This window comes from Polypterus senegalus, chromosome 18 (genome assembly GCF_016835505.1).
Source record: "Polypterus senegalus isolate Bchr_013 chromosome 18, ASM1683550v1, whole genome shotgun sequence".
NCBI classification, from domain to species: Eukaryota; Metazoa; Chordata; class Cladistia; order Polypteriformes; family Polypteridae; genus Polypterus; species Polypterus senegalus.
Window position 1 is genome coordinate 67,589,263 of NC_053171.1, and position 26,280 is coordinate 67,615,542.

At 37.1% G+C, this 26,280-nt stretch overlaps 1 protein-coding gene across 1 annotated transcript; it reads left to right on the forward strand.

The window, feature by feature from the left end:
* Positions 1-3,492: 3,492 nt before the first annotated feature.
* On the forward strand, positions 3,493-25,364 carry emc7b (ER membrane protein complex subunit 7b). Its single transcript, XM_039741496.1, has 5 exons — positions 3,493-3,820; positions 5,995-6,114; positions 16,974-17,112; positions 19,317-19,397; positions 24,624-25,364. The coding sequence occupies exons 1-5, from the start codon at positions 3,612-3,614 to the stop codon at positions 24,771-24,773; spliced, it is 699 nt and encodes a 232-aa protein (XP_039597430.1). The 5' UTR covers positions 3,493-3,611; the 3' UTR covers positions 24,774-25,364.
* The last annotated feature ends 916 nt before the right edge of the window (positions 25,365-26,280 follow it).

Here is a 26,280-nt window from a genome sequence, read left to right on the forward strand (position 1 = left end):
ATGTGGGGTACTTCCGGGGACCCTTACAGCACTTCCACCACACTCAGGAATGCTGCCAAAGGAAGATAGGAGTGCACCTAAAGCACTTCCAGGTACACTATAAAAGAGGCTGTCTCACTCCATTCTAAGAGCCGGAGTTGGGAGGTGGAGGGCAGAAATTGTATGGAGGAGTGTAGGTGGTAAAGAAGAAAAGAGAGAAAGAAATAAAAAGAGAGAGGAAGAAACTGAGGTTATTGGTGGTGCTTCATGCACTGTGTGCTAAGAAAAAGAAAATAAAAGGGTATATTTTGCACTTAAGTCTTTGTGCCTGTGTGTGTCTGAGGCTGATACTCCACAACAATTAGTATTTTTTTAAACCAGTTTGAAAGGACACATATAACCAGTGGAACAATAAGAGAACTGATGAGATGTGCTCAGATTTTCTTGATGATACATTCAGTACAAACTGCAACTGATTGACATCTTTCTTAGGAAGTCCAGTTAGGAATGCATTACAGTAATCTAGTCGAAGATAATCAAAAGCGCAAATTATTTCTCAGCATCTTGTAACGTTATAGAATGTATAACTTCTCCAATATTCCTTAAATAGAAAAACATAGTCCTTGTAATATAGTTAATGTGCATTTAAAGTTTAGGTAGCAGTCCATGATTACACCTAAATTCGTTATATCTGCTTCTTCCTTTTAATACTAAGGGATCAAAATTATTTCTATAACCTTCACTATTTTCATTTTTGCCAACATCTAAGATTTCTTTTTTTTCCTTATTTAGCTTGATGAAATTACTACTCATCCACTCTGGAAATAAAAATTAAACAAACTTGCATGTTTTGGAGTTCCAGGAGAAAAACTATTGCATACATTGAGAGAACATGCAAATACCACAAATGATTCAAACATAGGACACTGGAAATTGCTAGGCAGCAGCACTAACCACTGCACTGCCCACCTCAAATATCAAAAAATTTAACTGATTGTAATGTATAGCCTGATGCAGCACTTTTCCAAGAATTATGCATAAAAAAGTGTTTTATTCACCTTAATAAAAGGATAAGTGGCAGTGTGTCTGTCTGTGTGTCCATCCAGTTGCTATGTCTCTGTCATTCTAACAGATGGCGCATCAGAAACATTTTTTGGTAATAAATGCATTGTATTTGTCATCACAAACATTAACACTGCTTTAATGAATCCCATACTAAATGGCATATAACGGAGACATACGCATTGCATGGTGCACTGCAGACTTTAATGTTGAGGTCTATCTTGATTACTTGAATTTTAACCCATCTTAGACGGTGTGGAGTAAACAGAAACATACCATGATAAAGAGCTGGAGAATACCAACTTGGTAGACAAGTATACTTGAAAATAGGTGTTAAAAAGAAACAGCAAATAGCAGATATGTCTTTACAGAGAGAGCTCATGAATGAACTGATGAGACAAAAAGATGGCAGTTATATACTGTAGAGGTGAGACAGGAAGGGGTGGGCCCTGCAAAGCTGGACTGAAGTAATGTAATCAGGGTGAAGTTCCTTCTGTGGGTCCGTATAGGGAGAAAGGAAGAAAGTATTAGATGACAGCTCTAACCCCAGGTTTGGTGGATAAATAAAGTTATCTAAGCTCTTAAGCTGTCTCCCATGTGCACATGTGTGACAACTGGTTAGTAGACCATAAATCTGTTTTTCCAGATACTGTAGATCATTTGCTTAGAAAGAAATTGTGCAGTTTCAATGTATTAATCTACCAAACACACTTTTTACAAGCAGATGAAAAAAAAATGGAATTCCAAAGTTAATTAGTGTTTATCATAAGTCTCTTAAATCTGTATAATTACATCGCAAACATGAGGGGTGTTCATTAATTTAGCTACCTGACTATGAAAATAAAATCTGATGGTCAAACTTCTCTTATTACTTTTCAGTGTAATTCATCTGGAGTTCAACACAATAGGTCCACTTTGCTTCCAGTGATTTAATACATTTGGAATAGAATACCTTTGGTCCTACAGCCAACTCTGATACTACCTCCTTGAGGTCATTATCATGGGTAAATCACGGTACAAGTAGGAATGGCTTCAGGTTTCAAAACAGAAATAATCACTGAGGATCAGGTCTCGGCTGTACGGTACATGGTTAAGCTCTATGAAGCCACATTTCCTGATAGCAACCTTCAGGTTTCGGGAGTTATGGGACATTTTGTTGTCATGAAGCAGTAACACACCTGTTGACAGTTTCCCATGATGTTTCCGTTTGATGGCCTCATATAATGACTTAATTGTGGGAGAAATGTTTCTCCAATGAAGGTTGACTTGAGTGGCATGAATACACAAAGCAGAACACCCCTTGTTTCCCAGGAAACTGTTGCTATAACTGATTGCTGTACACAAAGTTTCTTGGGAGTCAGGGTTCCCTTATGATGCTATTGCATAGACTCTTGTTTGATTTCAGGGCCATGGAGATGAACCCATGTTTCATGCCAAGTAACAATCTGTGAGAAAAAGTCAGTGGGATTTTCTTGAAGATTAAGGTCCAAGTCCTCATGACTGACTTCCTGGTGACATGCTGTCTTCTCTGGTGTCCGCATTCAGGAAGCCCATTGTGAAGTGAACTTTGACATCATCAAATAAGTATGAATGAATGTGGAAACTGTGCCAGATGAAATGCTTAGTTCATGGAGTCTGATTTCTCTGTAGCCCAAACCTCTACCCTGGAGGTCCAAGTACCTGGAGTTGACTTAATGGACAGTTGGATAACCCTCTGACTACTCTAATCTTAACCATAGTGTAACTGGGTGGAGCTCTGAAAGTAGACTCTGTGGCTAGACTCTTTCGGCACCTACTGGAGTCTTGGAGCACCAGGGTGGAGGCTCCAGGATGCAAAGATATATAACTTGGCCTTAAGCATGGAGCATGGCCTTAAAAACAACTGGATTTGTATACGACAGGTGTTCAGTTATTTATCTAAGTATCATGTATTTTGTGTCACAGATCTGAACTTGTCATTGGAGATTAGGACCTGTCTTGGCATTCCACATATCCAGTTTGAGTTGATTTCATGGTAAGCACTCAGTAAGACAGGATGGCAAAACACATCAACCTGGGAGTCTGTGAAGACTGATAACATTGTTCAGTCATTACATTTTTAACAAAAGAAGGGAAGAAGGCAAAGGAAATCCATGAGAGGTTGAATGCTGTGTATGGTTATGATACACCCTTGTACTATAAGTTTAGGTTTTGGGCCAAGCAATTTAAATTGAGTCAGGACTCGACTGAAGATGGCAGCCTCACGCAGGTATCTTCACAGGAAATGTCCCAATGATTATGTTGGATCGTCTTGTTATGGTTAACATTATAGTCCATGACCTCAATAATGACAACTGTGTATATACTCAACACCTGCTACCTCGAGCTCCAGGGTGCTTGTTCCGGGCTGCCGAGATTGCACACACCATAAGACGGCCTTTTAGTTGCGACATCGACACGTGACCGGGCACGTTACAGGAAGTAGGCTCTTTGCCGTCGTGACGCCACTTGACGCCACTTGACGCTTGTCTCCGCCGAGGACGCGAGTTGCAGCTGTTTTTTTCTTGTAAGCCTGGCGATCTTCCTACGAGATGTGGCTGGCACTATGCACAGTTTTCCCGACCTTATGGTCGGTGATTTACGGCTTTAATGAACAAGATCTCCCCGCTGTTTCGGGACAGCCAAACGGTGACCGCTTCAAAATCGAGGGCCGTGCGGTGGTGCCGGGCATTCGCGCTCAGGACTGGATAAGCTCAGCTCGGGTGCTCGTCGAGGGAGAGGAGCATGTCGGCTTTTTCAGGTAATTGCCTTCTAGCGTGTCTCTGCCCATTGGGAACGAACACATCGTAATCCTTTAGATACACTCGAATCCTTCACATTAGCAACATCAGAGGGGGTGCATTAGACAAGTTTGTCATAGTCTTAACTGTAGAAAAACTCAAGCGCTGTTTCCGGTTGTTGCGCACTCTTTGTGTAGTTTGCATATTCGCTTGAGGGATTTTCATGTGTTGTGTTCTCTTTATATGGTTTGCATTTCCATCCCCAGGGACTCGCATTCCCCGGCGACGTGCAGTTCGCTGAATTGACAGCATTTTATTGTGTCGGTGTGTTTATGCACACAACTGTCATCGCGTCTAGTTTACTTCTTGCAACACACACCAGTAAATGGATAAACAAAAAGGTTGTTGGTAGAGTGTTTCACCCAAAATATGAGGGCTGCTCTAGCACTGGCTACTATTGAACGTGTAAAGTTTTCTTCCTTGATTGTGTCATTCTCAGTCTTTCAAAGCTGCTGATTGAACCTACGAAATTTGACAATTGACAGCAGACAATTCAGTTCATCAGGTTTGTTTATCTAATGCCAAAGGTATCCCAATATCTCATCCAGGGACTTCTTAAAGGCTGTTAAGGTCTCTGCTTCAACCCCATGTATGTCTCAGTTGTTTGTTCAAGACTCCCACAGTCTACTGGTGTACTTGATTATGCCATTCATCACCCTTAAGTTGATAAAAATGTGAATCTACTCTATCAGCGCCATTGGGAATTCTGAAGAACTGTATTAGGTCCCCAGGCAGTCTCCTCCGCACATGACTAAACAGGTTTAATTCTTTTGAGTCTGTCGGAGTACAACATGTTCTTAAGTCAAATAATGCACTTTGTTGCTCTCCTCAGCCCAGCTGTAAGTGCAGCTTCGTCTTTCTTGCAGTGTGGTGACCAGGATTGAAGATGTGGTCTCCCTAGTGTGTTTTATTCACTGAGCATTATGTCTCTATATTTATATTCATCAGTTTTTTACAGTATTAACATTTTATTTCCCTTTTAAATCACCATTGCACATAACTTGGTTGATAAAAATGTTGTGTTAACATAAACCCCTAAATCTTTTTCAGAGGTTGCTTCCTGTATGGCGGTGTCTCCCATCTTGTATTTATAATTGACATTATGACGTAGTACATTTCTGCATTAAACTGCAGTTTGCAAGTGTTCTCAAAGCTTGGTCAAGTCTGTTTTTGTTTTTTTTAAGGCTTTGTTGTATCTTCAATGCCTGCTGTTCTTTCAATAGAAGTATAATCTGCAAATTTCACAAATGTACTAGTTATACTGAAAGCAGTGTCATCAATGTAAATCTGAAAAAAATAACAGACTCAGGACAGACCCCTGAGGGACTCCACTGATGGCCTTTGCTCCATTTGGAACATTCTCCTCTTATCTGTACTCTATGACCTGCTTGTTAACCAACTTGAGACCCAGTTTTGTTGGTTACTTGTGATGCCAGAGGTTCTAGTTTCAGAATGAATCTTTGATGTGTGTTTGTATCAGTGGCTTTTTTAATGTCTAAGTAAATGATGTCATAAACTTTGCTTTTGTCAACTATTCAGTTGTCTGTTCACAAAAAATTGGATTGTTTTGGATGGATATTCCTCTCATAAATGCATTATGGCTGTTACCACTTATTTTCATTCAAGATTATTTTTGCTCTGATGATGAAAGGGGTGGATTGGACAGATAAAAATAGTCAGCTTCTTCTAGCTGTCTGTTATGGGAGATTTTTCCAGGAGCACAGGTTCTACCTCACTGTAAATACATTGATCTTAAGTCATTTTCACTTTAAAATGATGCTTTATGATTCAGATACTATCAAAATGTATATTCCATTAGGGATGTGGGACAGAGGAGCATTGGAACAGGAGAAATCTATCATTATTTAACTGTCTTACTCTAACGGCTCCAACTAGCTTCCTAGTAAGATTTGGCAGAAAACAACCAGCAGCCAATGAGGTTAAGAGTCACTGGGAATGATCATTCTGGTTCTTGACCGTTTGGTTTTTACACAAATTAATGTTGTAGATAAAACTGTTTGCCATAGTTTTCTAGCGTAAGGCTAAATTCTTCTCTGCTCTTATAATTTTCTTTCCAGCTATTACACTGCCAGGTGACATCCTGTGCTAACCTTTTTTTTTTCTTTCTCCTCAGGACTGATGGAAGTTTCACTGTGAATGATGTCCCCTTTGGTTCCTACGTATTAGAAATTGTGTCTCCAGCTTATAAATTTGAACCAGTTCGTGTGGATATCACATCAAAGGGCAAAATGAGGTACAGAATAATATAATTATATGGTCTATGATCTTGTATTGCTTAGCCACGGCACCACCGAGGAACAATGTGAATGAGGCCTTTAACCTGTCTATTAAATATAATCTTTCAGCAAAGCCCTGTCATTCTTATATATGGCCTAGAAACCTGGTCAAAAGCAGCTTCCCTCATGTTTGATTGATATCTGCTCATACTGGTACAGGTAGCATTTGTAGACTCTGTCAGCATGTTTCAAGTTGTTCATTCATGGAAATGACAGGAAAGGAATTTCTGATCAGGAATTAAATTAAGTCATCTATAAAGTACAGTCTTCTTCAGTTTGTGCAAAGAATACAGTTAATAAGCTGAAATTGTACATTGCACATATTTCCCATTTAAAACTGTCCAAAATAATTTATGACCAGACTCTACACTTGGACTTCTCTTAGATAAAATACTTGTTTCTAAAAATGACATGCGGTCCTTTAACAGAAGTTTTTAGAGTAACTCCATATGAACCACATCCACTTTTTTGTGTAAACATATTTTTGTGCCAAAATCCAAGTAAAGGTTTATAAAGTAGACCCCTGGTGTGGAATTTGCCAGCCGTGGCGTCATGTTGGCACTCCACTCGTTTTTGAGTTTGGAGTGTGTTGGATTTTAGAATTTCAGATTAGGGATACTCATCCTGTATTATAATTGTTGTAGCATTTTCCTTCCCCTGTCCTTCAAAAAAATACAGGTGGGTGTACAGCTGCCACATTTTCATGCACCTCTTCCAGTATTCTTTGGCTTTCAGACTTTACATTACTCACAACATGGGATCCTTGGGTGTACTGCAAATAGATTGTCTCGACTATTAGCATAGTCAGTTGTCGTTACTAACTTCTAACTCGTTGATTGTCACATCTTCATTGTAACTTTTATTTGACAATACTCGTGTCTTTATAAAACCAGACAAGTTTGATTTCATTTCATGTTAATGGGCATGAAAAAAAAATTGGATAAATTGGATACCATTCAGAAGTGCCTTCCTTTTAATGAATGCTTATGGCTGAGTTTTAAGCAAGCTTAGTCTCCTGGGGCAAGGTGTGATTCTCAAACAAGAATACACATCTGGAGACAGTTCATTACAATTTTTTTTAGTCAATAGTGGTAAAATCCACCACGGAAAAGGCTTCACTCACAAGGTTTCTTCCTATAAACCCACCCCAAACTTCCCCAGGCCGAGTACAATAAGTGGCTACAGTTTTTTGTGAGATAGCAAAAGATTTGATGCCAACTAGCAAAAGACTTCAAAAAAATAGTTAAAATTACTGGTTTCAATTTTGGAGCTCAGTAACATAAGTTAACTGAAGTTTGCGGATTAATTTGTATATTGAATAAGTACTTTCATTTCCGGCGCCGAATCCGAGTGGCAGCCTTTCCAGCAGCTCCGTATATGACTATCTTTTTCTTTGTATCAGTATACTGCTGCTGGATTATGTGAATTTCCCCTTGGGATTAATAAAGTATCTATCTATCTTATCTATCTATCTTATCTATCTATCTTATCTATCTATCTTATCTATCTATCTTATCTATCTATCTTATCTATCTTATCTATCTATCTACTGGGACACACACCACTGCAGCTACTTGGCTCCATGTGTTTGAGCAGTACTTCTGTCCACTACAATATCTTTCACTCATTTTGACTGTTGCATCACTATATTGCATAACAGCAGCAAATAGTTCTACTTGGGTGTTTTGAGTATTCACTCTCTTAACGGCAGTCTCACTTCCGTTTGATGGAGTGTGATGCACCATTTACTTCAAATACAGTGGTACCTCGGTATACGTCCTTAATCCATTCCTGATCCTTTGACTTATACCAAACAGGACGTATACCAAACAAATTTTTCCCATAAGAAATAATGGGAAAATGATTAATCCGTTCCCATGAAAAAAAAATCCTATTGTTATTGGCATATTCTACATTGATGGGGTTGTATAAAATAATTTTAAACACTGCTTAATACTAAAATAACATAAATATTAAAGCAATTAGATGAAATAAATGAAAATTTAACCTCACTTTATTTTTTAATAACGTCTTTGTTTTTCACAATCGTAGATACCATCATTCTCGGCAAATGGTATGCAACAGCCATGTCCCGGATACACATGCCACCTTCATACTTTTCAACAATCAATTCAAATTTACGTTAAAAAACACAAAATCACGTTGTGACGATGCGGGTTTGATGTATGCTCCCATCTGCTGTCGGGGAGCCCTTGAACCCTACACCGTCGCTAATGTGCCTCATCGGTAACAACAAAGAAAGGTTATGGTGAAAAAGTGCAAAGTGCTTTTATTAAAACAACTAGCAGAATACCTGCGCTTCGCAGCGGAGAAGTAGTGTGTTAAAGAAGGTACGGAAAAGGAAAAATTTTAAAAATAACGTAACATGATTGTTAATGTAATTGTTTTGTCATTGATATGAGTGTTGTTCTCCTATCCTATCTATCTATCTATCTATCTATCTATCTATCTATCTATCTATCTATCTATCTATCTATCTATCTATCTATCTATCTATCTATCTATCTATCTATCTATCTATCTATCTATCTATCTATCTATATACACTCGCGCTTGGCAGCGGAGAAGTAGTGTGTTAAAGAAGGAAAGAGAAAGAAAAGGAAACATTTTGAAAATAACGTAACATGATTGTCAAAGTAATTGTTTTGTGTATTTGGCGGCAGCGTCACGAAGTTGTTTTCGGTAGCTGCATCAGAAAATGTACCACGACGTCTGACACGCCTCCTTTTTACTGTTTTCTCAAAGCTTGGATTGCTGCTGTCATACATACATACATACATACATATATATACACTATACACATACATATCTTCATATCTACATATCTATATATACATATCTACATATACACATATATATATATACATACCTATCTACATCATATATACACACACATACATACATACACACACACAAATTATATATATGTATGTGTGTGTATATATATATATATATATATATATATATATATATATACACACAGTACATACATATATATATATATATATATACTTGTGTGTATGTTTGTATGTGTCTATATGTGTGTGTATAGCTTTGGTCACTGAGTGCAAGGGAAAAATAATAAAATATAGTCTATAAGTTATTAAACAGTAAAACATTAACGTTTTAAGAAGTACAGGTACATTGAGCACTACTGGAGTGGTTTGGGTAAACTACATTTTAAAGACTGTGTAACACAACAGGTAAGTAACTAACAGCAGCTAAAATGTATATGGATCATCTCTCGGTAGTAGATCCCTTTTGAAAGGCGCTACACGACGGCTGTGGTATAGAAATTACATTTTCTATGTGAACGTTCAAATTTGTGCCTCTGGTAATGTGCCTTACCGGCATTTAAAGAAAATTAGTTTTGTGTCCTCTGCACTGTTAAGAGAGAAAGGCTTTGGTTTGGGATAAGAGGTGTAAAGAAAGGAAAGTTGCCTTTTTCTTTTATATAGTATAGAGAGATGTGTTCGCTGACGTTATGATCGCCTTTTGGGGACAGTCGCGGTGGGTCTTGTGTAGACTGGTGAGGCGTCCCGCCATTAATCAGCTGTGATGGCACTGTCAGTCCTCCACTCGTGTGCGTGTCTTCATAATCCGAGGTGATGACCTCATAATCGTATACGTGCAAAAGAAAGTGTGAATCGCCTTAATATTATTTTTCCGTGGTGTAGAAAAGGGGTCCGTGTTTGCACTTGTCTGGGCTATAGCGCAGGGGGAGGATGAAAAAAATTAAAAGTGCTCACTTTGACTTAAGGCAGAAGCGCAGTCAGCGTCTCAAAGGCCGGCACAGCTATGCTGCGCTGGCTGCTCGACTTTGCTGGGCAGGAGACCACAGTTTTGCAGACACGTTCATGATATCAAAAGTCTCAGCGCTCTTTGGAGGTCATTCATATATTATATATATAGCAAAATCCCGCGCCTCAGCGGAGAAGTAGTGTGTTAAAGAAGTAATGAAAAAGAAAAGGAAACATTTTAATAATAACGTAACATGATTGACATTGTCATGAGTGTTGCTGTCATATATATGCCTGCCTAAATAAGTCACCTCGCTTTGCTCTTACTTTATTTACCGTTCATTTAATCATGGCTATTGGCGGAAAAATTATAAAATGGAAGGAGGATGGCTTTACCAAAACAATTATTGATGGCGAATCGATTATTCATAAAGCTTGAATTGGTGATCTGTTTTTCTGTGTTAACCTCATATTTTTTCAGACTTCTTCTCAAACTAAGGTGGTGCGAGGGTAAAATGAATCGGGATGCGCTGATCAATGTAATCGTGTACCAGGAAATCATGCATTGACAAAAGCTCCCTTTGCTTGTAATGCAAAGTGTGATTAAATGCATTATTTTTAACGCGTTATGGAGCACATGCATCAAGCTTCTCAGCTGTGCTTGTGCTAAGAAAAGGAAAGATTTTAAAAATAACGTAACACGATTGTCAATGTGACCTTTTGTAAGTAGTGCCTGGAGGATTCAGTGTGGAGAAACTCTAGAGATAGCGTGTGTATTAACTTGTGGATTTTTCTGTGAGTATTTGGTGGCAGTCTGACAAGTTGCTTCGAAAGACGGCATTAGCCACGGAGCTCAGCTCAGAGCGAAATGAGATGAATGGGAGGGGAGATGATGACGTGACTCCCCACCGCCTTAACTGTCAATCCCCCACAAACACAGTCTCTCGGAATTTGCATAAGCACACCCCTTCACCTACAATTTTAACTTAGTTACAAAGTGATCAAAACTCTCGTTTATATCCTCGTCCTCTCATTAAACTTGTATCCCGCATTACCTGTGGGCATGTGAAACGCCAGCGTAGCCTGTCTATGAACTTAATTTAAAGTTTAGGTTTACACCTTGCTTTCTTTCCGAGGCAGCAACACTCATGAATATGGTAGTATATGTCACTCGCTCGCTTCTTATTGTTTTCGCTGCCTTCTCAATTATATAATGCATGTTTTCTTAAGCGCTTTTTGGAGGTCTTCCTGGTTTTCTACGCACTGCATTGACAATCAGTTCACGTGATTACGTGGGAGGCGTGATGATGTCACACAAACTCCCCCCCCACGTCATTCCAGCTCAACTCCATTACAGTTAATGGAGAAAAATACCTTCCAGTTATGACCATTAGGCGTAGAATTTCGAAATGAAACCTGCCCAACTTTTGTAAGTAAGCTGTAAGGAATGAGCCTGCCAAATTTCAGCCTTCTACCTACACGGGAAGTTGGAGAATTAGTGATGAGTGAGTGAGTGAGTCAGTGAGTGAGTGAGTGAGTGAGGGCTTTGCCTTTTATTAGTATAGATCAACAAAACAAGGTGTTCAAATTAAAGTGCAGTCTCCAAAGTTCTAATAAATAATCCATAAAATCAGAAGTGAAATGGGGAGGTTAAAAACAATAGAAAAAAGTCTTCTTAAAAACAACAAGGTTAAAATACAGCAGGAAGCATTCTTTAAAAAAAAAAAAAACAAGAAGAAAAAGCCTGGTGCCTTTTTACCTGGTGGCCCCCCTGCTTCCCAACAGGGGAGTCGCCCTACTTGCAGCTGACCTTCACTCTGCCTACTTCAGCTACTTCATATGCGCGCACGCTCTCTCGTACTCTTTCTGTCTCTTACCCTTCTGTCAGTTCTTTCTTTTTCCTCCCCTTCTAGCCGACTCGCGCTTCTGTTTATCACGATAAGCAGCCCCAGGAACAATCACGAATGCAGATGGTCTCTCACCTGTGTACTTAGGTGAGAAACGGCCACATCGCGAATCGCCCTGAGAACTGCTTCAGCAGTGCACACAACCACCACACCCCCTCACCAAGCCATGAGCGCGGTGATTATTTATTTTAAAACTGGCCTTTGACAGGAGCTGCGGACCCGCTATACCACACACGTGAAAATTCACAGAGAGCTATAGCGCGGGTTGTTCACTGAATACTAGCAACTGGTGCACTGACGCTTGTCGGCAGTCATGGCTAGTCGTGGGTTTGTCTCGAGAGAGGTAAACAAGGGTAGCGTGCAGTGTTCTAGCATGCGAGTCATTTTTCAAACAAAGGTCATATACCAAGCAAAATTTTTCGTATCCAAACAGGACGTATACCAAGTTGGACTTATTCCTAAGTGAACGTATACTGAGGTACCACTGTACATGTGTTCATGTACATAACTGCCAGTTCTTTTAAGCTTATATCGACTCCGCCACTATTGTCATAACTGAACAAAAAAGAGCACTCAACACATATGACTGCCTATTATTCACTTTTACCATTAGTTCATTGATATCTTCAAATGCCAATATATCATCTGAGATTACGTAAAGGTTTTTCCCTTGCAACAGATTAAGTTTAATTTTATCGTATGCATTGTGCTACCCGTACCTGTGACCTATTTATTTGTTTAATAGGGCTAATTTCAGACAGCTCTTCGGCTGTATACCATTTATTATAATCAAAAGGTTGCTCTCTGTCAAATCAGGCTAACAAGAGCACCACCACTCTTTGCAGTTCAAAAGCACTGCATTGGGTTGGTATAGAAATGTGACACTCAATAAGCTGTTTAATTGGTACCACCCACTTTTAAGCAAAATTCACTTGTGGTTATCTTATGACATGTTTTATACTAATGGTTCTGTGAGACTAAATTGCATTTAACATTTTAACACACACCCATCACCTAATTTTCACCAGGCTACAATAATAATGTATATTTACTGCAAATCGGTGTGACTTCTGCTGTTGCCTTTGAGAGACCAGTTCAGAAATCCGTGGCTTCATCTTGGCAAGTGCCACTCTCATGGTTTTTTCACAACAAAGTCTTTTCCTTTTCTTCGTTTTTATGTCTAGCATCCTCGAAAAAGATTGCTCGCAAAGATATGTTGTAACAAACGGTATAAAAATTTCCAGGGCTTTCCTAGTAGTAGTAGGAAAACTTACCATTTGTCGACACCAAAACAATGAGACCGTTGTTGTTCTGAAGAGTTGCTGTTGAATCTGGCTCTGTTGAATTTCAATGATTTTGTCGAGGTATTCATCATTGACATCTGCTGTCTCAATGTCAAACGTAAACGACTGTCTCCCCCATGCTGGATATGACTCTCTTGTAGGGAAGTATCTGTCGAGAGACTTTGCAAGCTCATCTATGTGCATGGCAATTGCTTGCAGAAATATCTACGACTAGCAAAATACCCACTCTTCGCAGCGGCGAAGTACTACCGTAAAATTTTTATTAAGAAGAAAATTAAACCTTTTTAAACTGAGGGAAAATATACCAATAATTATTTGTTTAGGATCTCTTTGTATACTACATTTTGAGTTTGGCCCTCCGGTTGTAATATGACCAAGCTGTGCGCTGAGCTTACTCTTGAGCATGCAACGTACAGTTGGCCATGTGAACAGTAATCTTGTTTCAAATCTCACAGCTTGGATTGCTTTTGAGTTTCATGGTTTGTTTCAATTACAACAGTATTTGCAGGACTTGTGTTGAAGTGACATTCGGCATCTGTCAAGCGTTGTAAGCATACAACCGGTTTCATCGATAACTTCACATCCAGCTTTTGAGAGTTTAAACATTCATAAACATCAAAGTGTCCGCTACTGAAATTGTCACCTGTGAGTCTAAGATGTTTAAGAGGCACTGGCAGTTGTCGAAAGGTGTAAAATATTTGGCCATTTCGGTACACTTGAAAGCGACAACCGAACAATTCAGCAGCAGCCATCAACTCGCATGTAGAACCATAGGTGAAGGACTTAAGCATTTCACTCTTATAGTGCTCCTGTGTAGTGTAATTATCTCCTGTACCATCATCAGTCCACACCTTGAACCTGTCCCAATCATTCAATACATAAGACAGAATGTTCCTCCGGATATCAAGAGTGAGCCTGATATGGCCGTGCAATATGTAACACAGAGATTGGGAAAGGTAGGAGCCATCTCCGGGCATGGAAACCACTCGGTAAGTGACAGTTCTTTGATCAATGGTGATCACCTCGATAGACATGTTAATGGGGGTACGGTTGGAATGATAAAGGAAATGGGTACCTGAACAATTAAAGTAAGTCTAAAATACGTAAACAATAACTATAATCGTAATAAACGAACAATAAAACGGCGGAGAAGCTGTGGATTAAATAAAAAGGCTGTAGTTATCAGCAGGGAGACATGAATCCTGTGGCGAAGCAAGGAAGGGAATGTAGAGACCGGAGCGACGGACGGCCTTATAAAGGCAGGCAGCCAACAACGTGGGAGGCGTTGGGATGGGAGACCCAATGGCGCCTCACACGGTAACTGAGCTGCAGGCTATGGACGTATATATGTACATAAGTAGAATTCAGTTAGCGTTGAGAACCCATGTACCAAATTTCTTGAAGATGGGCCCATAAGTAACAAAGACCTTTGAAAAGTTCAATATGGCGGCCGACAGTGGCATCATACCACTGAAATAAGTATATACATTGGTTTCGGTTAGCGCAGGGAAGCCGCCTACCAAATTTCGTGAAGATGGGGCCATAAATAAGAAAGTTCAACATGGCGAATGTTGTCAACCGTTATGACCGTTGCGCGTAGAATTTCGAAATGAAACCTGCTTAACTTTTGTAAGTAAGCTGTAAGGAATGAGCATGCCAAATTTCAGCCTTCTACCTACACGGGATGTTGGAGAATTAGTGATGGGTGAGTGAGTGAGTCAGTGAGGGCTTTGCCTTTTATTAGTATACTGTAGATTCCAGAGACATCTTCGATCTTACTTACACAGTCATCCAGCAGGGGAAAGTTTGGCAAGTTATTATTCTTTGTTCGTCGTTTCCATAACGGCAACTTTTTTTGAAAAGCCTTCAGGTTTTCTTCCGCTTCTAAGTTGTTGACTCCCCCACCCTGCATCTGCTGATTGAGATGATTATTGAGATGATGCGAATATATCGGCCATGTACGCTAAATTAATTCCACATGCATAGCAAAAACACGATTCAACACCCGTCCCCTGGATAACCACCGAACGTTAGAATGGTACAGAAGTACCTCGCATTCAGAACCCATTTCTTTACACAGCTAACTGAAAATGCGGTGCCTTGTCGCACAATTTCGCACATAGTTCACACATTAAACTACAATTTTTAATACTTCCGTCATTTCTGGAGGCAAAGATTTTGTTGCCAGCGCATGCCTGTGCAGAATACAATGCATAACAATGATGTGTGGTGTGTCAGCTTTCACTAGCACACCAAAACCAGACATTCTTCCCAACATGACTGGAGCTCCGTCCGTACAAACTGCAGAAACCATATCCCACGAAAGATTGTTGCCTCTGAAGAAGTCATCCACAAGTTTCTTCACATCAGCTGCCTTAGTTGTTGTTGTAAGAGGCTTACAAAATAAAAAATCTTCCTTTATCATGTCATCTTTCACATAGTGCACAATACAGCAAGTTGAATTAGATTAGAAACGTCTGTGGTCTCGTCCAGTTGGAGGCTGAATTTTGTCGGGCTTGAAATTAGATCTGCAACTACTTGAGTTAAGATGTCTTTGTTCATATTCTCTATTCTGTCGTTGATGGTGTCATTTGAAAGAGGAATTTGTGATAATTTAACTTCGGCTGCTTTTCCCAGCATCAGATTCGCCATCTTCAACACAGCTGGTTTTATGAATGTTTCACCAATGGTGTGTGGTTTGCTCTGCTTTACGATAAGGTAAGCAACTTTGTACGATGCTGTTAGGATCGGTTTGTTAATGGGTACAAAACTGAGAGCAGGCAGAGTGGCCTTTTCATCAAATCTGGCTCTCTTTATCTTTAATTCAGCAAGCGTTGTGTTCTTGTATTCCCCATCTCCATGTAGGTTAAGGAAGTGTTCTTTTAGTTTTGCCGGTACTAGACTAGAATTGCTTAACTTTGCATTACAAATCATGAAGATAGGACGCTGACTCCCATCACGTTCTGTTATATATGTGAATCCATGTTGTACATATTCGTCCAACCACTTTCTTTTTTTGTTCGACGTAGTTAGTATGGATTAAAATATTAAGAAAGAAATCTCACGACATACTATCAAGACAGTCATAAGTCGACTACTGAGTGCACCAAATTCCCTGCAGCACCAATTGGCCAAACAATGTAGCGTAATTACCTACAGCTAATGATGACCAAGCTGGGCATGTCATACGAATCATATGAGTCGGGTGCATGTCTTGACCTCCCGGCGCCGAACCCCTGAGACTGACTCACCGAATCCCTAAGGTTCGATCGAACCTAGGTTAAGAACCACTGATATATATACGAAAAAATGCTTTTCCTAAATGAACACAGTCTAGCAATATCTAACAAAGTAGCCCCTAGTTGTTGATTTTATTAGCCATTATGTGTCAGTGTATTGAATGATCAGAAGAAAAAAGGTTTAATTCAATGTGTTATCTCTTTCCATCTATCCATCTTCAAACCCATTTATCTTGAGCAGGAGGCAAATCCATCCACGCTGTGGCACAGTGGTAGTGTTGTTGCCTCACAGTATGTAGATCATGCGTGGAGAGCGTTTTGAGTAGTGAGAAAAGCGCTATATGAATATAAAGAATATTATTCTTCTAAAGCATCGTGTGCAAGGCAGGATTAGTTCCTGGATAGGGCACAAGGCTAATTGTTTCAATTTGATAATTTTTTTTTTTTTTTTTTTTGTTCTCATCAAGTCCCTGAGATTATCTATTTAAATAAACAAATAAATGAATTATTCATTTTATTTTGCTGGATCAAATCAAACACAAGAGTTAAACCCTGTAAGTCTGCAATTTGCTTGACATGTCCCCACTGAATTTTTTTTCTTATAGGGCAAGAATGGTCAATTACATTAAGACATCAGAGGTGATTCGCTTACCTTACCCTCTTCAGCTGAGGTCCAGTGGTTCTCCTTCTTATTTTTTGAAAAGAGAAACTTGGGGTTGGACAGACTTTTTGATGAACCCTATGGTAAGTAATTTTAAAGTCCTCCTAATGCTGCAATACATCATCCTAAATGTTTGTGTTTATATATATATATATTTTTTAATTTACCCGTCTCATTTTTGCATTTGAAATTTTTCCTAAAAACAACTTCTTTGCATCCCTGAAATAATAACTGGCTTGGGTGGAATGTGCTTTTTATCTTGACATTAATCTGTAATCTAAAATGTAGCCTAGTTTTAATTGTGTGCATGTGTTGGGCCAGTAACTTTATCATTTAAAAAAAATGAAACACTTTTAAACAAATGAAGACACAACTGCTTGGATCTCAACACCCCCACCAGCATATTAAAAAGAAAGACGCTCCTAGAATTTGGTTGTCTATTTGCATCCCAACTGTGAGAACTTTTCTGGTCAACATTTGCATTTTAGGGCTGGTTGCAGCTCTCCTCCTTCTGATCTTATTATTATGAAAGTAACCCTAGACCTTAAGCCACTTCTGTGTAATAATCCTATATGATCTCATAACATTTACTGCTTCATTTAGTGATATCCCAACACATAATTTTGTCTCTTGTACTGTTAAGCTATTTTGGAAGAAAAGGCAAATTATTGAGGGGAATTAAAATATGCTAAACTTCTATTAATTTACCAGCATTTTTTACTCTAAAGAGATGTGGTAACACTGTTTTTTAAAAGATAAGAAGCAAACAAAGTCAGAAAGAAAAAGTGAAATCTGTACTTTTTTTTACATTTGTAATGTCCAGGTAATATATTAATATATTGCTTAATTTGCTTTTCAAAACATTAACAGGAATAAAGCAGATTTGGAGAGCTATTTTAATTAATGAATAAAATTTGTAGAGACACTAGATTATTCTGAAAAAAAGATTTTGTTATTATGATGCTGTATCGGATTTTTGTAGAGCAATAAGTAGGTTTTAGTGCATGCAGTAGAAAGGATTTGTAGTAGTAAAAGAGTCCCTGGAGCTTTTGTACCAAAAAGCGTTTACCTTGCTTTAAATTTTAAATAATGGGAGTAACTCACTGTTACAAATTGCAGTTTAAAATTCATATCTGTTGATGGTAGCTTGAAATATAGTGAATTTGATTGTTCCCTTTGCAGCTGCTGTGGATTATTTGCACAGTCTTTGCACACACAGAACTTTTTTTATTTGGCTTTGATTGTATGAAAATAAAACCAACATCTACATCCAGTCAAGATTTGTTGTTCTTCTTGCAATGAATAGTATAAAACATACTTTATTCTTTCTTTTTAGTTTTTCTGGTGTGCGTTTAGATCATGGTGTATTTGTGTGTGTGTGTGTGTGTGTGTATGTATATATATTTTTTTTCTCTCTCCATTTATGTATGTATTTATTTAAAGAATTGCTATAAAAGCCAAATTTCCCTGGTGGATAAATAAAGATCTAGCATATGTGTCTAATTTATTAAATCAGATCTATCTAGCATTATGTTTTTGAATGCACTCAAGATGCTTTAAACTTGAAATTTATGAAGACCTTTGGAAATGGTGTCTTTAAAGTTTTTCCCTGCAAACAAATGTATTGAAGACTGGAATTCCACCAGTGAAGGCACCTGTGTTCTGTTTTCTAGGTTATTTCTTACTTAAGGGCAAACTAGTTTTAACAACATATTTAATTACAGATTCATTAAGAAGTTTAAAAATTAACATGTAATATGTTTGTTTTGGATTCAGCCAATTACTGAACATTTTAGCTAGCTGAATTTAGAGAAGTCAAAAATCAAATTGACAGTTATAAGTTGAATCTGGTATATAAATGCTGTGGAATTCATCCAAGCTTTAAAGAATGACTATTTAATTACCCTGTCTGTCATATGACATATTTTGAGCTACAAATGTTAACAGGCAGGATGTTAAAGTATTTCTTGAGCCATGAAAAATGTGCCTTCAAAATGCATAACGAACAGAGTTCTAAATTGCATTTCTTTTAAATTTATTTTGTAGTGTCCTTTTTTTATATTGCATATCCCAGAAGCAAAAAATGTCATCTGATGGAACATTTTGGAATATTAGTTGTGTTTCCAAATTTATATACAATATTGTCCTTACTAAGATACTAACCCAAGGCATTGTTACAAAAAATAATATAGGAATAACAGTATTCAAGAGTTTGCATGAAGATGTGATTATTATCCTGTTTTACTTGTGTTCAATACGTTTTTAATATTCTACCTTTCTATTTTAGGTTATGATGATGGTGCTACCCCTGCTGATAATTGTATTACTTCCAAAAGTAGTAAACACCAATGATCCTGAAATGAGACGGGTAAGTTTCCCTTCTCTCTGAAGACTTTCACTCTGTAATGTAATTGTACAGTTTTCAAAAAGATCCGTTTGCTCCACACCAGAGGATTTCATCGACTTTAATTAGGCTTAAGTGGATATTTTGTTCAGATTTAGTTTTTGGCATGCTTAACGAAACATTAAAGAAATGGCTCTCTGTTAGAAAAACGTGATAATATTAGATTACAGGCTTTGTGTTTTAATCTGTGTAAAAGTCCCCAAAATCCTTGTAAATAGTATGTTGTAACATTGTTTAATTTCTTAAAAATTTATGTGAAATCTGTAGCCATGTTTTAAGATAGAAAGTTCACAATGAGGTTTTTGAACATTTATATGAAGTTAGTCTGAGCTTCGTACTCTTTGAAATTCATTAGGGTCCTGGAATTTGGTAACTGTTCAGGTTTGCTGTTCCTTAAATGCTAAGGATAAACATTCACCTGGGAATGGGCTTTTATACTGAAGACCAGTGAAGGGGGGAGGTGGGACTTCAATTCAAAAGCTCATGTAAATACATATCTTCAACATAAATTGCTGTATTTGTCTGGAAGTATTTATTTAACAGTATTTTGGCAAAAAACATGTTTTGCATCTCATTAGTGTACAACCAGATGACTTGACACGTGATGTAAGTAACATGAGATTCTTTTTGATGGGCTATTGATATTTTTTGATGTGGTCCAGTGTTGGTCTACATATACACCCATTTTATTAGAAAGCTTGTCCATTTCTCTTGCCAATTTTACAAACCCCATAGGCCAAGTAACATAAATATATAATTTTTGGTTGGAAGTTTCTTTTAAACTTCCCTTATTTGTGGCTGTTTAAGTTTGATCTATATCAGTCTGATACAGATTATTCATTTTTAAAACATCTTTTTGTGTATTAAAGGCTTTCATTTTTCTGTATTAAAGGAGTGTTTTTAGTCACTAGTCCACTGTGAACCACTTAAACTCAAGAAAATTAAAATATTACCCAGTAAGGAAACTTAGAACATTGTAGCTTTTCAATTGTAACAATATCATGAATGTAATATTGCATAGCTCCAATAGAAAGAGTTTTTATAGTTTTATGTTCACAGCTAGTTTTGTATTGTATGCAGCCACTAAAATTTCATTTTGTTTTTAATAAGCCTTTAGTTTAATGTTTTGGTGGGTAGTGTGGATTGGTGGTTATGAGGACTGACTGTAAATAGCAAGGTTGTTGAGTAAGTAAGTCACATACACTGAAACAGTGAAAGCTCAAATTGCTAAACTGTAGTTGTAAAGAAAGACCGTTAACAATTTTGACTACAGTTACATATCCTGATTTAATATTTAGGCAAACTAATAGGGAAATAATTGTGAAGGAATTACTGTAAACTGTATTTGTTTCATTTTATTAAAAATAGAAAGTTTCAAATATTATACCAGAGCCTCCCAAAATAATTTAATGTTACAGCCTACTTTTTAGGACGAGCTCTTCATAATTATTTTAAGTGGGAATTTCTAGCTTTGTCATTCCTAGCGTTAAAGAGTTCTGTACTTCACCTATAAACTGATAATGCAGAAATTAAAATTTGTAAAAGTGAAATGTATTCTGTAAACTTAATCTGACAGGTATAATTGGGATTTAAGTATATTCCTTACAATTTTATTGCTATGTATTGCTACATTTGCATGTGTATTCTTTTTAAAAATAAATAAAATCTTATCAATGGCACTGCAGTCAGCATTAAATTAATTCCATACTAGGGTTTTGAAATAAACATTGCATTATGAAATTTTATATGTAGAAAAGCTAAATCTAAACACCTATTTGGTGGTAAAATGTAACCCATACATAAGCACTTGATTTAGTGTTATATTTATCCTTAGTGTTGTATTTATCCCTGGAAAAATGAGCCAAAAATGTATAATTTTTTTTCTTTCAACAAGGGAGAAATTTGTTATTTGTAATAGAAATATGTATATACCAGAATGTCAATCAAAGTTGGAAAGGTATGTCTAGTGTCCACTGCCATACTTGTACAGATTTGATGCATTTCATTCATGCGACATGCATTGAAATCATCTCTGATGTTGTACTGTAGTTGGAAGAGTAGAAGAGTGTTTTTTTGCACTTTTTAAATATTTTTTCCTGTTTTATTGCACATGAGAGGAAAGTATGTCATTGTCTGATCCGTACAATTAATCCTGCTCTTTGTGTTCTTATAGGCTGCCACAATGTGAGGCTTAGTTTCCTCTACAGTTTCCCTTCACATGAACATTGAATTTTGCTGCATTGTTAATAGTGTTTAGGGGTCTTTCTTGTCTTTGATTGAAATTCTTTTTCCACACCCCTACTTGCACCACGGTCAACCTTCATGTGACTGAAGTCACCTGGCATGTCACGGCAGCTCAGTTGTACAGCACTATATGCATCAGTTTCAATATCTGTGTCAATGTCTGATGACTAATTCACATTGTCGTCACTATCATTTGTTTCAACTAATGGTTCAGTTTTAGTTTAGGTAGTGAATATTGCTAACTTACCCTAGAGTGGAAAAACACACAGAATTATTCATTATTTTTTTGCAGCATAATACTATTTTATCTACTGTCATTAGCATTATTCAGGCTTAACACTGTACATTGGATTACCTATATATATATATATATATATATATATATATATATATATATATATATATATATATATATATATATATATATATATATATATATATATATATATATATATATATATATATATATATATATATATATATATATATATATATATATATATATATATATATATATATATATATATATATAATATAATTCAAGGCAAGACAACCATGGAAAGCACGCCTGAAGGGGCATGGATTCACTAAGCCGCCGACAAGTGACACACCTATGGCGTACGCAGGAAGGAGCCACCAACTCCAAGACCATTGGAATACGACGACCACTCACAGAGCCACGCCCACCAACTCGGACGCGACAACACAGAATAACCGGCGTCCTTTATATTCGTCTGTCTTAGAGGTCACATGCTGCTCTGACCCACGGATCCTTAAAACATTCCTTTACAACTGAGGTTAAAACACAATGAAGTGAGCAGTCTTTAAAAAATGAGTTTTCGGTTACGACACACGACCACGTGCACTATAGCAAACTGTTTTACATGCTACATACAACAATTCGCATCCGTAACAAACATGCGTCTTCTTAGATGCTCCTGTACTTTGTACACACCCCCCTCCCACCGTGGTCGGGTGTCTTGGTGGATTATATATAGAAAGGCAGCCAAAACCGCACAGAGCAATGAAAAGTCTACGTGAGTCACAGCTGCATCTGGACTGTACAAAGACGACAACGACTCGAGTGACGAGTTGGAGGTGGGCACATGAGCAGGCAGTGCATACTGTACGAGAAATCAGCAGACTAGCATGACGGAGGGAGTGGAGTGGACGTCCTTCTCCTCTTATCCCGTTCCACCCTCCGCACCTGAGCGCCGCACGGACGATTGTGTGTTGGTTTGTTCCGTGCATTGTTACAATGTTGCTTTTCTTGCTGATTTATTACATTACCGATTTTTCAAATGTTAATTTTCTCCCTGTGCTTAAAAATTATTAAAAAACCAGCCTGATTATGCAGTGTATGGTACGACGTGGATTGGCTAGTAAGAACTATATCCTGAGAGACATTCTAGGTTAACTGTATTCACATAGAATTCCGAGCCCAAGCAAGTCTTGGGGTTAATTCTAAGGAGGTTAATAGCAAAAAGGGCTATTTCTAGATTTGCATTCATTATCTTTCATACCTACAGGTTTTTTTACAGTTATTGTTTTGGAGTGCATCACAGTAGTTGAATTATTTGAGTCAGAAGTACAGTATTGATCATTGATTGAGCTCTATTTCAGACAGCTGCTTGAGTTTTTTTAAGACTTCCAGATAAATGGGTTGTATAAATTCATAGTTTAGCATTTTAGACCAGTTCAAAAAATTCTTATGTCTCCAAAAAAAAAAAAAGTCGAGCAAACATTTTTTGAGAGATGTTTTATTGGACAGAGTTCAAATAAATGCACTTTCAAAGGCGTTAAAGGGTCAATATTCACATTAACTGAAAACTGCATAAAATCAAAATCCATTATACCTGTGCCCTTACTTACCGAGGTTCCACATTATCTTAATGTAATAAGCAACTTTTCTTCTGATTCATAAAAGCTTTGCCATGAATACTGCAGAACATTGCAGCAAAGAAGCCAGGAACAATAAATTCACTAAGGTTTTTAAAAGTGGCTTGAAAGTGATGCTTTACCAAATAAATTGCCATTATCTTTTATATTGTGGTTTTTAATCCAAAATTGCCGCAGCCATCCTTTTTTTTTTTTTTATTTTCTGAGGTAGCTTATATCTACATTACTTCAGATAATCGGGGGTTCTGCTGTTCCTATTATTACTATCAGATATTAAAGGGGTGTGAATATTATAAATGATACAACATACCTGTTACATATAAAATTATACAGCGATTTGCTCAATATCAATAAAACAGTTTAAGTTAAAGTTGAGTATTATATATAGCTTCTATGCGTCCTTCACTTTTGTTGGTCACCAAGTCATACCATGAAATCCTTGCTTTTCTGAGAGTTCTGTTAATTGTGTCAGTGTTTTCAGTCTTAATGTAGATTTAAAACATGTGTATTTCTGTTTGTCTTTTACCTGTTTAATTGCCTTCTCAGGAGCATTCTTCTCCTCCCTTTTATATTTTGTCTAGTTTATAAATGTGTGATAATCTGGTAATGGCTTGTTTATTTTGGATTTAACAATCTGTTTTTAGTGTACATGGCTATCACTTTGGCATTTGATATCAACAATCTTTTATGTACTTTTTAAAGATGTTCGAAAAGACTTTAAATATACTCTTGAGTTATTTCACTTTTAGGTCCTCAAGGTCTGACCAGTGTGCCATAGTTGAAATTGTGACCAGGATATTCCTTTTTTGTTTATAAAATATTAGACATATGGGTGAAGGTATGTAAAGATGTGCCAAGGGGTTAACTTGTGCCAAAGCTTTTAATTGTGAAAGAGTAATATTTTAACTTCACGTCTAGGGAACGAATCATGTTTATAATACTATGGTTGCACATTTTTAAATTGCTAAAGACTTAAAGAGCTACTTAGGTACATATTTCACATGTTGTGTCCTGCAGTGTTTCATTTTTGTTTTCTTTCCTTTAAAGGAAATGGAGCAATCCATGAACATGCTGAATCCCAATCATGAACTACCTGATGTTTCAGAATTTATGACCAAACTTTTTTCCTCCAAGTCTTCTGGAAAGTCTGGAAGTAGCAGTAAAACAGGCAAAAGTGGGCCAATGAAGAGGAGGTAGTGTGCACTCTGTAAGAAGACATGAATTGATGCCTTTTGCTTGCTGCCCGACTCTTTTTTTTTTTTTTTTTTCTCCTCATCTCCCAACAGTGAATGAAATATTTATTTGAAAGTAATGTTTTGACATGTTATAATATGTTACTGCTCGTACTCATGAGAAAGCATGAGTGAATATTCGTAATAAACCCTTAGAGTCACAAACTTCATTGGAGAGATGCTTAAGTACGGAATCCCAATTGTTTCAAAAGGTAATTGCATAAATAGTATAAAACAATTGTGTTTGATTGCATTTAACTATTAAAAATAACTCTTCATGGTTTACCTCACTAGTAAGTGTGTGAAGCAACTATTACAGATTTATATATTTCTAACAGTGCTTTTTTTGAGTTGTTTTTGAAAAAGATTTAATTGAATATTATTTCAAAAGCTTTTTGTTACACCCAGTTAATTGCAGATAATGAAAATGGACACACTGTGTTGATCAACATTACGTGCTCAGAAAATGTAAAGTGAGATGCTTGTAATTTTAAATAACTATTTATATAGATGTATTTAAAAATGATTGATGACAATAAAATGTAACTGACTTTTTTGTGTGTGTACTTTCCATGCAATGACTTCTTGTAGGAATGAAAGGGTCGGTGTGATGGAGCAAATCTGCAGTATTTGAGGTATCAGTGATTGAATCAAATACAGATATTCAGAAAGCAAAGATGTTGGTTGTACTTGTTTATCCAGCTCAAACGTTAAAGTACGCTTTTCAGATGTAAGTGTGATGATGTTTTACTTTGTTGTAGTATTTTTAGGTATCATTTTTATACATGGAGTTTAGACAAAAATAATGTCCAGACAGAATTTTTTTTTTTTTGGAAGTGGAGCAATCCTCCAACTTATGGATTATTCTAAAGTTTTGAAACTTACTCCCTTTACACCTTGTCATTTTATGATAGCACAATCCCATGAACGTACCTTCTGGCATTAGGAACTCGAGTAAGTCGACTGACTTGGCCAGTTCACTGATACAGTAAGTAAGGTGAGGACTGAACCAACAGCTTTAGGGTGGTGCTTTATGACCTGTCTTTAAGTGTTATAATTTTTTTCTGATCCCCACATGCTCTAGAAAGTATTAGGCCACATGTTAGATTCATATATTGCATAAGATTTCACTAAAAAATAAAACAAAACAGAAGATATTGCATTCTAGTTATAGTACAGTGTATTATACAGTATATGTTGAGGTCAAGTGTGGCAGTGAAGTTACTATGTGAAATGATCATTCTGACCCAGGACTGTCTAGCTAAATTATTGGAGTGCCATAATGGCTTCCGGTTTTATTCTGAATAATTTATAAATCACTTGCTGCTCTTAATTGAGCATTATTTTTTACCCATATTTACTTAATTCTTTTTTTTTTTTTATTACCATCTGACAATTAAAAACTGTGAATAAAAACAAACAACTGATTACCAGAAATGCTTTCTCAGTAAAACTTAAAAAAGGTCAGAAAA